Source organism: Lepisosteus oculatus, chromosome 26 (assembly GCF_040954835.1).
Source record: "Lepisosteus oculatus isolate fLepOcu1 chromosome 26, fLepOcu1.hap2, whole genome shotgun sequence".
Taxonomy (NCBI): Eukaryota; Metazoa; Chordata; class Actinopteri; order Semionotiformes; family Lepisosteidae; genus Lepisosteus; species Lepisosteus oculatus.
Genome location: NC_090721.1, coordinates 1,937,245 through 1,953,714, shown reverse-complemented (window position 1 = coordinate 1,953,714; position 16,470 = coordinate 1,937,245). Strand labels below are relative to the sequence as shown.

Below are 16,470 nucleotides of genomic sequence, written 5' to 3'. Positions count from 1 at the left end.
GGTCCTTTTGCTTGAGTGATGATCTCTTAATGCCGTGGTGTCTGTCTCTTTCCATGAATTTGTTTTGCCACTTCTCTAATGATGAGAAAAAATGGGAATAGCCAAGAGCCCAACACAAGGCTGACATCACCTGATTCTCGCAGATGGACTCCTGTCCAGGTACTCAGTAATCATGCCCAGTTCTGCTAAGGTTGTGAGTTCAGATGAGACAGGGGAAGTTCAGAATGGTATAGCTGAATTTATTATTAATTGTCTGGTTGATGCTTACATTTGTAGACATTTATACAGCTGTATATTTTACTGCAGCAAAATGAGTGGCGTACCTTGTTCAAGAGTACTTGACCATAGTCCAACCAGGGCTGTGACAGTGTTCCAGTTACTGTACGTGCCCAGAGCCCTGACCACTACAATTTGTATGCTTTGTACATTCAGGGAATTACAGGCCGCATTCAGCTGGGTCTTTTTCTTTTTCTTTGTTTATTCTTAATGGTGATATTTCATTAAATTATCTGGAGGCTAAAAGAATGAGAGTGGGGCAGGATATGCTGTCTTTCGCTTGGTATCTAAGGACCTAAATATCATCCCAGGGAGGTATTTTTGACTGTTAAAATCTGTTCCACTGCATTGTTTTATATGCTAGTTAAATCCTTTCTTGTCTTGTTTTAATTTTACATTACTGTATAACTTAGCATTACATGGTGCGAAGATATTCCTGTATTACTAGAACATCAGGTCCTTCAGTCCATCCATCCTGTATGGTGTCATGGTCGATATTGGCTTCAACAACATGACTGTGAATTTACTTTCCTAGTCCCTCTTGTTTCAACACTTTGCATAAACAAGTACCACCTTCTTTTGGTTTTAAATGCAGTGCCTGTGGTTTTCTTCTCTATACATGTAGTTTCTCTCAACTAGGTTGACTTTTTCTGTCTTCAACGCTTTAGTCTTCTGTTTACACTAGTTTTTCAAATTTAAAAGGTTGTGTAGGACATTCCTTTAAGCCCTAGAATGTATGTGATTGCTCTTCTCTGAAGTAATTCAAGGGCAGCAAAATCGTTTTTGTAACATGGTGACCAAGATTGCACACAATATAATAGAACTTTGTCTTTCTGCTGAATGAGGCATGTTGTTGACTTCTTCCTTAGTGAACGCCTGAGTGAAATACTCATTTAGCACATCAGGTATTTCTTTCATTTTCTAGAACTTTCCCCATTATTGTACTGGATATACAGTATTTTACTTCAACCTTGAAAGAACCTTTATTTATTTAATTCACAATATTCTCTTGGCTTTTCTAATATCATTTTCATTTTTTCTCTAACTGGCTGCTGGTGTTTTATTAATTATTTTATAACGTGTGTAACTTTTGCATTGTCTGCTGAGTCTGTACCTGTCTTATCCCAGTTTACTTCTCTTATGCTTTGTCTTGTTCCTTCAAGTCCGCTTTCCTCTAATTATAAACTTTTGATTTCATATTCATATTCAAAGCATTAAATATTACAACCACATTTTCCAAATGGTCTGTTTGCCTCTCTCTGGCTTGATTAATTGGAATAAGATCAATACAAGCATTGCCTCTTGCAGAGACTTGGACAAATTGAATAAGAAAGCCTTCATTAACCATGTCATAAATTTTTTATTTCATTATGCAGCGTTGAATTAACTACAAATAATATCTGCATTTGATAGTTTATTGCATATTCCTACCCTATACCTCTAGAATGTTTAATAATAAGTCTATATGTTCTTTGACCCTTTATTCCTCTCGTCTAAGTTCCTGTGCATGAATACTCTTTTTGATTAATTGTGTCGTGCTAAATAGTCTCCCCTATTTTTCTGGATCACTGTGTATCCTATAATGTTGCATTCATCTCTATAGCCTTTTGTCAGCCTTGTTTCTGTGATTCCAGTAACAGCATAATTGCCTGTGTAAGTGGTTCCCACCCTCCTAATTTATTAGAAGCACCTGTATTTAGGTATCAGCACTTAATTATTTGGCTCTTTTTCCCTCTGAGCATCTTTTTGACTTTACTCTCCGTGTATCTTTGTTTTGGATTTGACTATTTCCTGCTATGTAATGGCAGGGAAGTTAAAAAATAGCTTTGTATGCAAGTTTAATGCACATATCTCCAATATGCGAATGTATATAGGCACGGAATTATTTTTTCATCAGCTAGTGGACATCGCTCAAAGGTCTTTAGAGTTAAAATCGGTAATGATTTCTCTTTAAGAATATGAAGAAGGTCATATTGGCAGCTGAAGTCCAAGGTCATCATTCTGACATCATTTGCACCGTTTAACAATGCCGTCTCTAAATTAAGATGTTAATAAATGGGACTCTATTAACCTGGGATAAAACACAGGAGAAAGGGGTCAATTAAACTGGGTACTGCTCTCGCAGTGGGAACCTATTGGGCCTCTCTGTCAAGACCTCATCAGCCAACTGTCAAGTGCAATAAGGACAAGTTGATCTATGTCAAATAAATTAGGCGATTCTTAAAGCTTTTGACAGGGCGCTGATGAGAAAAAAGTCAGAAACCCCTGTACCTATAAAATATAGCAAGGTCTGACTTGCAACCCTCTGCTCGCAAGACAACCCGACTAGAGTGCATAGTGATATATTTTCTCTTTAATATGCCTTCACTGGGAAGGGTGGATATGCTTGTCCCATGCACTGTAATGTTGGGAGGTGGTATATTACCTTGGAGAAATAAAGGGCTGTGAAATGTAAAGAATTTGTTTGGAGGTTTGAGGTGTCTGCTCTGTTGATTGCACTGTTCTGAACAGCAGAGCTTGCTACGCACATCTTCTCTCAAAGCTAGGACGACAGCTGGCTGTACAGCAGAGCTATACAGCATGGTTCCCCTGTGGAGGATTGAGGTCCCCTTGGTGTCCTTAGGGTTTGTCCTTGGAAGTGCCTGTCTGATTTTCAGAAGTAAACTTACGGTACGCAAATAGTAAAATAGTTTCTTGTGGAAAATAATTCAACTTTGTAACTAGAAAACAAAATTCAGGCTTCTTCTGAAGGGGCCCTCACGGTTTCCAAAATAAAAGTCAGTGAAATCTACATGAGAAATGATTTATCAGGAACTACATGTATACTTATCAAATCCTCTAAGAGGATTTAACATAGTTAAGAATCAGTCAAACTCAGAAACCTGTAAGTTCAACAGCTATTTGAGTAAAAAGACTATACAGTGACTATCAAAAGTATTAATTCCCTTGGACTTTTCACATGTTATTGTTGGTATATGGAATCATAGTATTTAATGTATTTAATTTTATATTTTTTGCTTTTGATCAATACAAAGCATTCTATCATGTCAAACTGAAAATAATTTTACAAATCTGCCTTGAATATTTATGCAATCATATGTTTCATATTTATAATTAATTAAGTACTATCTGTACAATGTTTACTCATTGAGTTTTTTGTGTTGAGTAGTGGCAAGAAATGCCAATCAAATACAATATGATTCCTTATTGTAATACAATAAAATGTGAAAATAATAAGTCTCTGTCTGCATGGTAACAATGTGCATATACAGTACAGTTATTCATTATTGTGTGTGCACTTAATATTGTCTTTCTTACAGTATGACATTTCTTACAGTATACTGTAATGCTAAACATATCACCTTGTCTTAATTTAGACTTGTGAATTGCATGCTTGTACTGTTTTCCTTGAAGGTCCATTCAAAGGGCCATCAGTTCCAGCCATGCTTTGCCTCTGAGATCTGACGAACAGGAAGTAAGGAAGTGATCTAGCTGTCCAGGGCTGGTTACTTTTAAAACGTGTGTATATGACAGTGACTATGGCTGTGCATGGTCTTGAGCTTTTAGGCCAACATGAGTCTGAGAACAGTTGCTAAGAGTTGTAAAACAAGCACAGAAAGCAGCTTTACAGCAAACATGAATTGCATTGAGCTGCTGTAAAGCTTCATTTCTCAGATTTCATACTGGGTGCAGTCGACCATGAAGAACGTACAATTGAATTTCCCAACAATGTGCACTCTGCCTCCCTCTAGTATTTGCTACAACAGAGCCAGATGTAATTATTTAAGTTACAAGTACCCCAATGTGTCTAATAAATCCCTGAATAACATTAGAAAATATCTTTATTAATCGCTTGTGAAATGCAGCCTGGGGCAAATTGCTTTCAGATAAAGCAGAGGAATCGGAGAATAATGAAATGAATGGTTCAGCAACACTTCTTTTTTGTATTACGCTGAATAAATGCAAACTACCATTTTCTTTTTGTTGTTACTACTTCCCTTCCCAATTTGTAGGAGGATTTCTCCACTCAACATTCAATTCAGAAAATGGTGTTCAGAGCAGAGCTGGGGGGTTTTCGGAACAAGTTACTTGAAATGATGAAGAAGATTCATAGCAGTCTTCCTTGCTATATTGATTAGATCTACAATATTAAAGTAGCCAGATGAACATAGGCATAGGGAGTTAACATGTGAGGGAGTCATAGCCTATCCTGGCAAACAGTGGGTGCAAGGCAGGGTAAAATCTGGATGGGGATGTAAGTCCATCACAGGGCAGACAGACAATCACACAATCACACCAGGGCCAATTTTCCCAGATACCAGATGCCAGTTCACCTTCAGCGTGTCTTTGGACTGTAGGAGGAAACCAGAGCACCTGGGGGAAACCTACACAGGTTGAACATGCAAACTCCACTCAGATACTATAGATCCCTAAGTCCGGAACGGAGCCCAGGGCCCCAGTGCTGCGAGGCAGTAATGCTAACCACTGCGCCACTGTGCTGTCTTATTTCCGAATCTTTTAAATGAAAAATGTATGGGGAAGATTTTGCTGTGCGGTTTACAGTCGTCTCTTTTCATCTAATAATTTGTACCAGCATTTAAATGTGAAGTTAAACATGTTGCCTGAAGCCACACTTAATAAAGGTCCAGCTGTAGTTGTGAGAAATCATTGTGGAGTATGTAGTAGCTGTAAAGTTGTAAAAGAGGGCTTGTTTGTCTAATTTAAAAAAGCAATTACATGTGTTGTACATTTGGGCTATGAACCTTTAACCTTTAGCTTGTTCTGTACTCACAACCTCCGTGAGGTAAACGTACCTTCAGTTGGTGAGTAGCATAAAGGAGACTTAGCATTTAGCGTGTGTGAAAAAATAAATCAAAGCCATTTGAAAGATTTGTCAAGGCTGCCACTGATGTCTTTTCAAATACTGGGAACAATTCAGATCAGTGGGGCTCTAATAACTCCCCTCGCATGGAACGCGTTTTGCTAGGCCTGAGGGCATGTCGGCCTTTGTTAGGACCCCACTAGCACAATACAAAATATTGCATGCTCCATTTATGATCATGGAGTGAGTGGGCATTCTTCTCAATGTACTCCGGGATTGTGTTTTATCCTTTTTTTATTTCCTTGCTACTTTAATAAGGCCTCCAGTCTCTGCCTTTATATTAACAGCTAAGGCTAAGTATCTGCACACACGCATGCTTGTGCACGCTTGTTGAGGATTGATGGCCGGTAGCTGTGCAGTAATGTTTGAAATTGACAGCATTGTGAGAAGGAATGATGTATTACCTTTCAAAACTCCTGGCCTGCTTGCTGCTGCTTGCAAACCTTCACACTTGCCTTCGCAGGCTCGTTAAAATAATGATTAAAGAAGAGAGGGGAAACTCCAGACTTTTATTTGAATGCTCTTATTGTGACTTTGGCTCGACCTCCCTTTTTTTTTTCCTAAAAAAAGATAAATGAGATTCCAGCAAAGCCTGTCTTTTGGCCTTTGTCCTTGGGGAATAAGCCAGAGGTGTGATAGCCCTCAGATCACACCTCCTCTGTGTTAAGCTCTTTCAGCAATAAGCAAGTTTGCTGGTGTCAGTGTGTTCCATGAAAACCTTTGCTGTTGTGCATTGCTCATGTACAGTCAATACTGTCAACCATTTCTCCACACCTGAGAGACCACCAGATCAATCTGTGATCACGATGTACTGTGTGTTTTCACATCTTTGCAGACTTCATGTACTTGAACATTAGCTTTGTAAAATAAAGACCACACACACAATAAAAAAAAAATCCCAAAACATTTTTTAGGACTATGAGCAGTTGATCGGACCGGGAGGTCTATAAGTTTATACAGTTTAAGGACTTCCATTGGATTAGTTTTTATATCAGTGTTAATTAGTTAATGTGATCTAGGTCTGAGATGACTCGTAATCTAATTGTGTTTTTCTCTTTTTTTTTATTTGCCATTCTTTGTTGTGCCTGGGCTGGAAATATCTTAAAATCTCTGCAGTCGCCGTCACAGGTAAGTCATTTTCACATCCTGTTAGTCTCTTGTGAAGTAATTTTTTTTTGCAACAGTCTATCAGCTAAAGTATGAATTGGAAATCCTGTTTAATTTTTAAAGCTTCCCAGCTTGCATTCTTCTTAAAAATAATGCCAGGACTGGAAGAAAGAATGCTATTGTTCATATAGAATCTCACATCACAGCTCTAGCACAAAGCATTTCATCACACTATCCACGTCAAACCAGCAAACCTAGTTTGCTACAGTATTAATAAAAACCTGGACTGCTGTATGTACTGTACATTATTTTCTACCTGGATACCTGTATCTCTGTATACTCGATGTGCATAGCCCTATAGGGGAGTGGAGTGGGAATCTTAGCTTCCCTTTAATTGATAGGGAAGAGCAGCGGAATCCTAGAGGCCAGATTTTATTACAGCAATTGGATTTGGCCATGACACCTTGATTAACACCCCGCTTCAGAAGAATGTGTGCTAGGGGATTTTTTTTTTTCGTCCATGGTTCATGCAGACAGAATCTCAGTCTATTAAATGTGTCTTCCGGAAGACCAATCTTACTTGCAATTAAGTAGTTCAGGACCAGTTTGAATGAATACTGTTTGCAGGGCATTCAAATGCTTCCAATACCAGGTCATGTATTATTATTATTATTATTATTATTATTATTATTATTATTATTATTATTATTATTATTATATGCACCATCATTGATAGCAAGAAATGATATAGAGCTATACAATTTCCATTTTTGGATTATTTTTTATTATATCTCCCCACATTTTAGAATCTCCATTTGTTATGACTCTTATCTCTGTCTGCAACTTCTGTCCCTGTTCAGGACAGATTGACAGATGTGCTCCTCTGACATACATCATACATAATGGTCATGCTCCATTTGACATACAGTACCACAAACTCCACAGTGCCACACGTGTACAAGCACTGATGGGAGGAGCAGTATAGTTCTTAGTGATGCCACTGCAATCTTGCAGGTACCTGACAATTTGCAGAGGCCACATTTGTGCCAAGAGGATCCTGGCCAAATCATCCTAAACCTCACAGTGTTCAACCAGTTGTGAATCACCATTTCAGGAAACCTGATCATAGTGATAGGATTTATATCCATCCATTTCTTACCATTTCATCCAGTTCAGGGTCACAGGGCAGCTGGAGTCTATCTCTGCAAGCAACGGGCGCAAGGCAGGGTACGTTGTGAATGGGATGCCAGTCCATCACATAGAGACAAACAAAGACACATGTGCCTGGGGCAGTTTTCCCAGAAACAAGTTGACCCACCAGTATGTGTTTTGGATTGTGGGAGGAAACCAGAGCGCCCAAAGGAAGCCCATGTGACTGCGGGGAGAAGAAACTCTGTGCAGACAGCACCCCGGGTCCAGAACTCAAGTCAGGCCCCAGTGCTGCAAGGCAACGATATATTAAATTGTATGAAAAAAAAAGATTCAAGCAGTTTTCATTATATTAGAAGACTCTCTTATGGCTAAGTACTATCATAGTATCCCCTGTTGAGTGTAGCACCTACTTCTGGGCCAGAACAAGATTGCTGTAACCAATTGTGGCTGTTGTGGTTATCATCAGCTGTGAAAGCAATGTACCGTATGTCACCCAGTCCTTTGTCTTCCTTCAAGTATAGTTTTTGTCCTGACGTTCAAAAGATAGGGGGTAAAGATGGATCAGTGGAAGATAAACCTTGTAATTACAATGAGAGAACATCTACTGTACCAGGACTATAGGGAAAAGGACAGTAAGAATTCAGACACAAAATTGGAAGACTGGGGGACAGGGGGGTTATACAGTATCTCAGCTGGATCCCCTCCTTAATTCATATATTGTAAATAAGACCGAACCATTATTTATATACTTTGTGATCCTCAGTGTTATCTACTTTTCTGTTGTCTAAATACCTAAACAAATCTGCTTGTAAAGCACACGCTGGTAAGTTGAATCATAGTTATGTTACTGCTGTGACATAATGATACAGCATGAAGCATAACATGAAACGGGCAACCCTAACATATGCCCCCCAAATAATTTATCTTAATCTAATATCCTAAAATGAATCGACACAAAACACTGAAAACGCGACATCATGAGCAGCTGCTAACATAATTAACCAACTGAATTACAGTACTTTAGAAGTTTTTAATAACCTCTAATCAGTTTTATACTGGTATTGCTTTTTAAGAATGGCGAAACTTATTTAATATATATTTTGATCTTTCTGGATTTGGAATGGCAGTATCCAGATGGGTTTTTTTCTGTTTGAGGTTGAAAGGCTGAAAGATCTCATCATTTTTGCTTGGTTCACTGAAATTACCGTTATATTTCATTCAGCTAATGAGTTCTTTTAGAAAATGCATTCAGTGCGTAAGAGCCAACAAAACATGATCTTGAGTTCTAAACCAAAGCTTCATATGGGTTACAAAATATAGAGCACACTTTATTTATTTTTTGTTCACAGTGAGATAGAGCAATCATAACAGGGTGGATGGTATGGAAGAGATAATGCGTTAAGAGACAACATGGGACTGAAGTGTTTGTCAGACAAGCTTACTGAGGCAGATGTGCTATGTTTCCTTATACAATGTTTCCCAACTTCAGTCCTGTGGGGCTGGTGTCAAGTAGATTTTCCGTCTCTCTTAAAATTGGTAACAGCTGAAGGCTATGCAGAAGGTTGAATTGGACCAGTTAAACCTTAATTGGATCAATCTGACACTCCATCCAAAAGGACCAGCAGATTAGAATTTAGGAAGATAGAAAACCTATTGGATTCTGGAGTTTGGGAGACTATCTCTGGGTACTTGTGGCACAGCTTTGTTGTCCTTTCTTTCACATAGCTGTTTATTTATACTGCACTTAGATTTTATTCTTCATCTTGTGGATGCTGCCATTTGCCATCAGTGGCAGCTTTTCATTTCTAAAGCAAAACCCACTGGGTCAAGGCTGCAGTGGCTGAGAGTAGAGCAATCATGTGCTAGTTGTTCAGCTCTTGCTTTTTCTCCACACGTATTATCTTCCCCCAAAAAAGAAAAAAACTGTGAGGCTCATTAGGAACTCGGACTTGTGGCCTCAATTAACGGTTGTACCATATGCACAGTAATTACCAGCTGTTTGCAGCCTCCCTCCCTGCAGGTACCCAGGAAAAATGCACTGTTCATCTCTGTAGAATGCCTGTGAAATTCTAAGCGCTGTATCAGCACTGAATGTGGAATGTGCATCGTACGTGTGGTTTATTTTTGTCACATTGTAGACGACTAATGTAGGAGGAAGTGGGTAGGTAATTACCAGGTAAGCTGTTCTACCTTTCTTACTCTCCTTATCCTTTTTTTCCAAAAGGAAATATCAATCCTAAGAACAGACGACGGGCATATCCTGAACTCTCTGTAATTTAGCTTTGTTAGAACCTGAGGAAGTGCCCAGGGGGATGGACACTCAGCATTCTTGACATCTCATCAAAGACAGAAAATGGGATTCAAATTAGGAGCATGAAATTCCAAGATGAAGGTGCTGTGCTTATGGATTAAACTACGGGGCCTCCATTTGCCCAGATCATGAAGCATCTTTGGAATAGTCAGCAGTCTATTCTGTAGTTTGTTCAGTAGTAAGGACTACTTTGAGTCCATAGGACTTTTTTTTAATGTGAAACAGCAATGTTGTACTGCTGAAGAAAGTGGTAATTTTCTGTTTATGTTGTGCGGATCACACATCAGTCCTTTTAGAGCCAATCACTAACAAATTGTAAGGGAAATGTCAGACCTAGGGGAGCCCATGAAGACTTTCGTTGAAGGCTTTGTCTTTTCTTTCTTTCTGAAAGATCACGATGAAGAAATGAAAGACACGAGTTTGGCTAATTTAAACATCCCCATCGGTATGTCTTGTTAGCCTTCGCTTTGCTGAAAGAATAATTGATAGGCCACGCATGGGAAAGTCCTTGCAGTAAAATATTGATAGGGTCGCCTGGCAGAGCGGAAAATGAGCCCTGCAAGGTAAATATTGGGCATATTAATGGGTCTAAATATACATTCCCTGTGCATTATGTAGAATTGATTCGGGTTATCTCTTCTTCGGTAGGCAGGCACCACGAATGTGACCGTGTTTGCACTCAAACAAGAACAAAGAATAAAAGGGTATTAAGGTTTTTTTGGATTTTTGTGAACTATAAAGTGTTCAAGGACAGAAGAGTCATAGCCAGACTTAAATTATTCATCTCAAATTATCTGTGCAAAGTTAACTGACCCCTTTTTTAAGACTTTCATGTTCTTGTGTTATGTACAGTATAGATCTCAAATTGACTTAACTGAACTCATGTGATGAATTTGACATGCTGAGGATTTATGAGAATGAGATTTTTACAGTTTTTGGTTCAGTGTCCAGTGAGATTTGTCCCATTTTTCCTCTGGAAAGTCTAAGTCGCCCAACCCTTGGCAGTATTAACAATGGCATGTCTTTTTACGTTATGTCCCATTATGCTGTTAACATTTATTCATTATTTTCTTCCTTTTGCTGCTTTGTCTTCTGATCCATAGTGCTGCAAACCTCTTGGCCAGGTTGTAATAACGTGAATGTTTTACATAGGCTGAGAGAGGGTAATTATTACTGCATATTGTACTTTTAATTATAACACTAAATATTAAATATAACACTGAATGTCTGTGAGTAACTGAAATCTCTTTATATCTGTGTCTTCTTGTATGTTGACAGTGTTGATTTTTCTCATTGTTAATATTGTTTTTAATCAATTCTGATTTACATAATGGGCAGCACAGTGGTACAGCGTGCCACCTCACAGTTCTGGGGCACGTGGTTGAATTCCGGACCTGGGGTGCCATCTGCATGAAGTTTGTATGCAACCCCTATTTGCATGGGTGCTCTGGTTTCTTCCCACAGTCCAAAGACATGCTGGTGGGTTAATTGGCTTCTGGGAAAGCTGGCCCTGCTGTGAGTGGTGCGTGTCTGTGAGTGTTCTTTGATTGACTGGTGTCTCGTCCAAGGCTCCAGCTCCCCTGCAACCTTGAATTGGAAAAGGCGGTTAAAAAATGAATGAATGGATGGCTAATTTAATTAATAGTGTATGTATAATTACCATCAATCTCAGTTGCGGTCCTTTTATAGCGTAATGGTGTGTTGACCTCAGTAAATACACTCTCAAAGAATAATCAGATCGAGAAATGTCCAGACCCATTTAGGCCAATCTGCACAAAAAAATTCTCTTTGTAGTTTTTCTTTGATATTTACATCACCATACTCTAATATCATTAGGCAATTATATATCCCTTGGTGCATCCACCATGTTACAAGATCTCATGGGAAAGCACATTAAAAATGTACTATATGTGATCTTTAAAAAATTGAATTAACTTCATTACAGGGTCGAATATCCAAGCCTCGCTATCCAAGACAGATTTTTGTCCAGGTTTGGAAGAAATCAGCCTGAGCTTGGTGTCTCTTAAGAATCTGCCATTTCAGCTAAAGTTTCATAATACAGGCTGCATGGTGACAAGACTGTTTACTGCTGCCTCTTGTCCTGAAGGTATTTGACAAATTTACAGTTTCACTTAAGAGTAAATTATCCTAAACATTTTTTAAAGGCTGGCAAAGTGCCTTGTTTTTTTGTCAAGAGTTAAGTTTCAGTATGTAACTAGGCCCACAGAAAGGGAGGGTGTTTCTCTGATGCTCTCACCCCCTTTTAACATAAGAAAAGCCTTCAAGCATACAGGCAGGAATATGTGCTTGTGAACTTGTAATTTTATTTACAAAGTGCAAGAAAAAAAACTGAACTGTCACAGTAAATGCATCTGACTGCTGCTCAGCTGCTGCCCTATAAAATGTGACATCTTCACAGTGCATGGAACTACCCAGCTGACGTTCGGAACATAAATACAGTCTGTGCAAGCGAAGGGGAGGGAGCAGGTTGAAAAAGTGTTTACAAGAACATCGGGCTGGCAGAAAAATGTCAGTGCTCTCTGCTTTTCATTGTATTGTGCTCTTTTTTCCCCAAGAAGTGGGAGGGGGGCTTGAGGAAACGAGAAGAGACAGGCAGAAATCACTGAAAAGAACAACATCTGAACACATCTGAAGCCTGCTCTTTCAAGGAAACAAGCTAGCAATTATTACCTGCATGATTTAAAGGATCTCTGGAGTTATCTTTATTGGTATTATTATTTTTTCATTAGTTATTTCATTGCTGTGCAAATCAGCGTGATTATCTCTCAAGGCAATCTCATACAGTATTGTGAAGATCATTTGACTGCCTGGGAAAAGGTTGGTGATGTGTGATGTTTCAGCAGTATGCAATGGTTAGACTCCTGTTTTGAAGCAAGATCAATCCCTCTTGCCTATACTCCAGACTTCCTGTTTTCTAAAAAGTATGCTCAATAACTCAGAGCTCTTAACTTTAGAGACATACCAAATAAATCCATGCTTCTGGGTCCCTTTACAGTCCTAGTGGTTCCAAATCTTTTCTGTGCTATTACTGTCAGCTCTTCAGGGAGCAGATAGATACCGGTGGCTGTGAAGTTAATACTGCATCTACTGTTTAATTCAAAGACAAAATCTGGAACAGACAATACACAAAACTGATGAAGATTTCAGTCTATTGCTTCAGTTCATATCTCTGAATACTATGGATTGCCTTACCATTGTTTGTATTGCTTCTTTCTTGAACACTCCTAGAACACTCCAGGAGTAATTTACACTCCTGTAAATTACGACATGATACTGTTGTACCAGCTTTCTACTTCAGTGTCGACACTTCTGCATTCAAGAACCACCAGGTTCTTCTGTGCTTGTATTCTTTAACATTTGCACTTTCAAGATAAGGCATCTCTGTTTCATAGGGCAGGACTGATATGGGCTGATGTGATCGAAACAGTCATAGATTCAAGGTCAGGACACACAAGGTGTGGACTATGGTCAAAGCCAAGGCCAGAAACCTATTCTTTTGAGCTTTCAGAGACTGAATTGAGACTATTCTCTAAGCTGAAGGCAGGCAAACCTAGTCCTGAAGGACCTTGGCTCTTAATATCGTAATTGAAACAATTGTTTTCTAAATTGAATAAACAGCATTATTCCTAGGTTTTGAACTGGTTGTAATTAAAAGAGACATACAGAGCCAACAGGACAGAGTTGAGTCAAAGAAAAATGAAATGCACAACACTATTTTTAACACACAGTCAAACAAGCCATATTAATAATTTCCTGTATGTTTTATAATATGTACAGGAACCATTTTCCCAAAATTTATAGTTCATTTTTATGAACTGCCTCACTGCTCTTGGGTCCTAGGCTCAGTTCTGAACTACAGCACCTTATGTGTGGAGCTAGTTTGTTCTCACTTTTGCATGCTTTTTTGCAACTCAGCTCAAGTAAATGTATGTAAAATTAAGACCTTGCTAAAATTGAAATAATTGCAATAAAATACCACGTGATTATTACTTTTCCCCATGGAAATGTTTAGTTTCAAGCTGTTTGAAATTCTGGGGTTTCTTTTTTATAATTTTTTGAAGCAGGTTGCACAGATAAATTTAATCTTTGAAAGGAGTGTATAGTTCTTCTGTTTCTTTCGGTTGGCAGCTAGGAAATCGATTACTGCTCCTCCAACTCACTGGGTCCTAATAGTTTTTATTTTCTTTTGCAAAGACGGCTTATTTTTCGGTAATGTGCCTCTCCTAATTTAAAACAAGGGATAAGGGCTTGCTTTGTTTTCAGGGATCATTCCCTCTGTTCTTGTGCTCCAGCAAGCTGTAAGAGAAGGCCTTGCTCACTGCTGCTACTTAATGCTGTGCATTTATCATTCTCTGACACTGAAACTGATAGGAAACTGTAATAAAGCTCACAGCCCATTATGGTATAGCTCTGGAGCTCAGACAACTAAGACTGTGTGTGAATCAATCTGTTCTCTTTATATATAATATTTATTCCAGCCAACATTTCCTCCTTGAAAGCCACAACCTGCATGACAAAAGTTTTTTTTTTTTTAATAGTATAAGCATGGGGCATGTCTGTAAATGCAAAGCACTAAACCCTGCATACATATGAATGTGGAACACGTGCTACCACCCTCAGGCCCTCTTTTAAATCAAATAATATTAGTTGATTTTGCTTTATAAAGTTAATGTTGTATTTGTGTAAGAGTCATTCATGTTTTTCTTTCAATAGTGCTTGAATGAAAAACTCTGCTGCACTGATTTGTAAAATATAAAATATGTATTACAGTATAGATAGCATCCATTACATGCCAGGGGATCACAATAGTTTGTATATAAACTGTATATAGGACAGCATGGTGATGCAGTGATTAGCATTGCTGCCTTGCAGTGCTGGGGCCCTGGGTTCAATTCTGGACCTGGGGTGTTATCTGCGTGGAGTTTATAGTTTGTACTGTAATAATAATTAATAATAATAATTGCTTACACTTATATAGCGCTTTTCTGGACACTCCACTCAAAGCGCTTTACAGGTAATGGGGACTCCCCTCCACCACCACCAATGTGCAGCCCCACCTGGATGATGCGACGGTAGCCATAGTGCGCCAGAACGCTCACCACACATCAGCTATCAGTGGGGAGGAGAGTAGAGTAATGTAGCTAGTTCATAGAGGGGGATTATTAGGAGGCCATGATTGGTAAGGGCCAATGGGAAATTTGGCCAGGACACCGGGGTTACACCCCTACAGTACTCTTTTCGAGAAGCACCCTTGGATTTTTAATGACCACAGAGAGTCAGGACCTCAGTTTTACGTCTCATCCGAAGGACGGCACCTGTTTACAGTATAGTGTCCCCGTCACTATACTGGGGCATTAGGACCCACATGGACCGCAGGGTGAGCGCCCCCTGCTGGCCCCACTAACACCTTTTCCAGCAGCAACCTTAGTTTTTCCCAGGAGGTCTCCCATCCAGGTACTGGCCAGGCTCACACCTGCTGGGCTTCATTGGGTTGCCAGTTGTGAGTTGCAGGGTGATATGGCTGCTAAAGACTGTCCAAAGTCCAAAGACTGTGAATGTGTTTCTCTGTCTTCCCTGCGATTGACTGGCTTCCCATCCAGGGTGTATCCTGCCTTGCGCCTGTTGCTTGCCAGGTTAAGCTCCAGCTTCCCTGTGACCCTGAATTGGATGAAGTGGTTAAAAAATGAATGAATACAGTATGTACAGCATAATCATGTCAAGGTCCATAGCTGCACTGAACTACATTGTATCTGCGTACCATCTGAATATTGGTTACAACAACTCCTGATATTTTGGGTTGAAAACTTTCTCATAGGACAGGATCCTATGAAACTTTTAATCTTCTTGATCTGTTATATTGTCGGTGTGGTCAGGCAAACAAAGTTTTTAAAGCTCTATGAACTGGTTCTTGCACGCAAAGACGTGCCCCTCGCTAATTCCAGGTGTTCGTGCTGATTGTGTCAAATGTCTGTCTTGCTCGAGTCATGGGTTCCACACCCGCTCCTGAACCTATCAGATTGAGAGAGTGGAGAGCTGGGTGCATGCCAGGGAGGTGCAAGGTGTTAGTCCCCAAAACAAATGAAAGCTTTTTCAAAGCATGAAAAATATGAAGCATCAACAGTCAAGTTTTTGACTTTGAAAACGTAATCCCACAGAGTACTGCTGTATGACTGTTCCACTTCCTGCTAATGAAAGCACTGTAGGATCTGCTGAATAGTGTATCTTCTGAGACTGCATTTGTTCACGAAGAACTCTCAAGTATTAGTAGAAGGTTTTGCTAGACATTTAACCATTGTTTGTATAACATTCATTTTATACAATCTCCACTTGTTTTAACTCTACTCTCTGTCTGCAACTGCTGTCCCTGTTCAGGACAGAAATACAGATGTGCTGCTCTCAAATACCCACTTGCATGGCCTTGATCCATTTGACATGCCACAAACTAGCACTGATTGAGGAGCGGTATAGTTCTTAGTGATGCTACTGCAATCTTGCAGGTACCTGACAATTTGCAGAGGTCACATTTGAGCCAAGAGGATCCTGGCCAAATCATCCTAATATTAATGTGTTTAATATTTATGTATTTTTATAGCAGTAATAAAGTGAATATCTGCACCCTCACCTGGGCAACCTTTGGAGACAAAGAAACTTGTATGTTCTTGTATCTGGCTATACTGATATTGGTATAGCTGCTGTTGTGGGCTCAACAGTTTAAATTCTA

The 16,470-nt window shown here is 39.3% G+C and overlaps 1 protein-coding gene across 2 annotated transcripts in view; it reads left to right on the top strand.

Moving 5' to 3' along the window:
* The window catches only part of tmem132e (transmembrane protein 132E), a 229,873-nt gene that overhangs the window by 109,179 nt on the left and 104,224 nt on the right, over positions 1–16,470 (top strand). The window contains exon 2 of one of the 2 annotated variants that reach the window (XM_015367846.2): positions 6,275–6,286. The exons of the other annotated variant lie outside the window; for it this stretch is intronic. Within the exon in view, the coding sequence (XP_015223332.2) occupies positions 6,275–6,286 (12 nt within the window). The remainder of the gene's footprint in view (positions 1–6,274; positions 6,287–16,470) is intronic. 2 annotated transcript variants of the gene reach the window in all.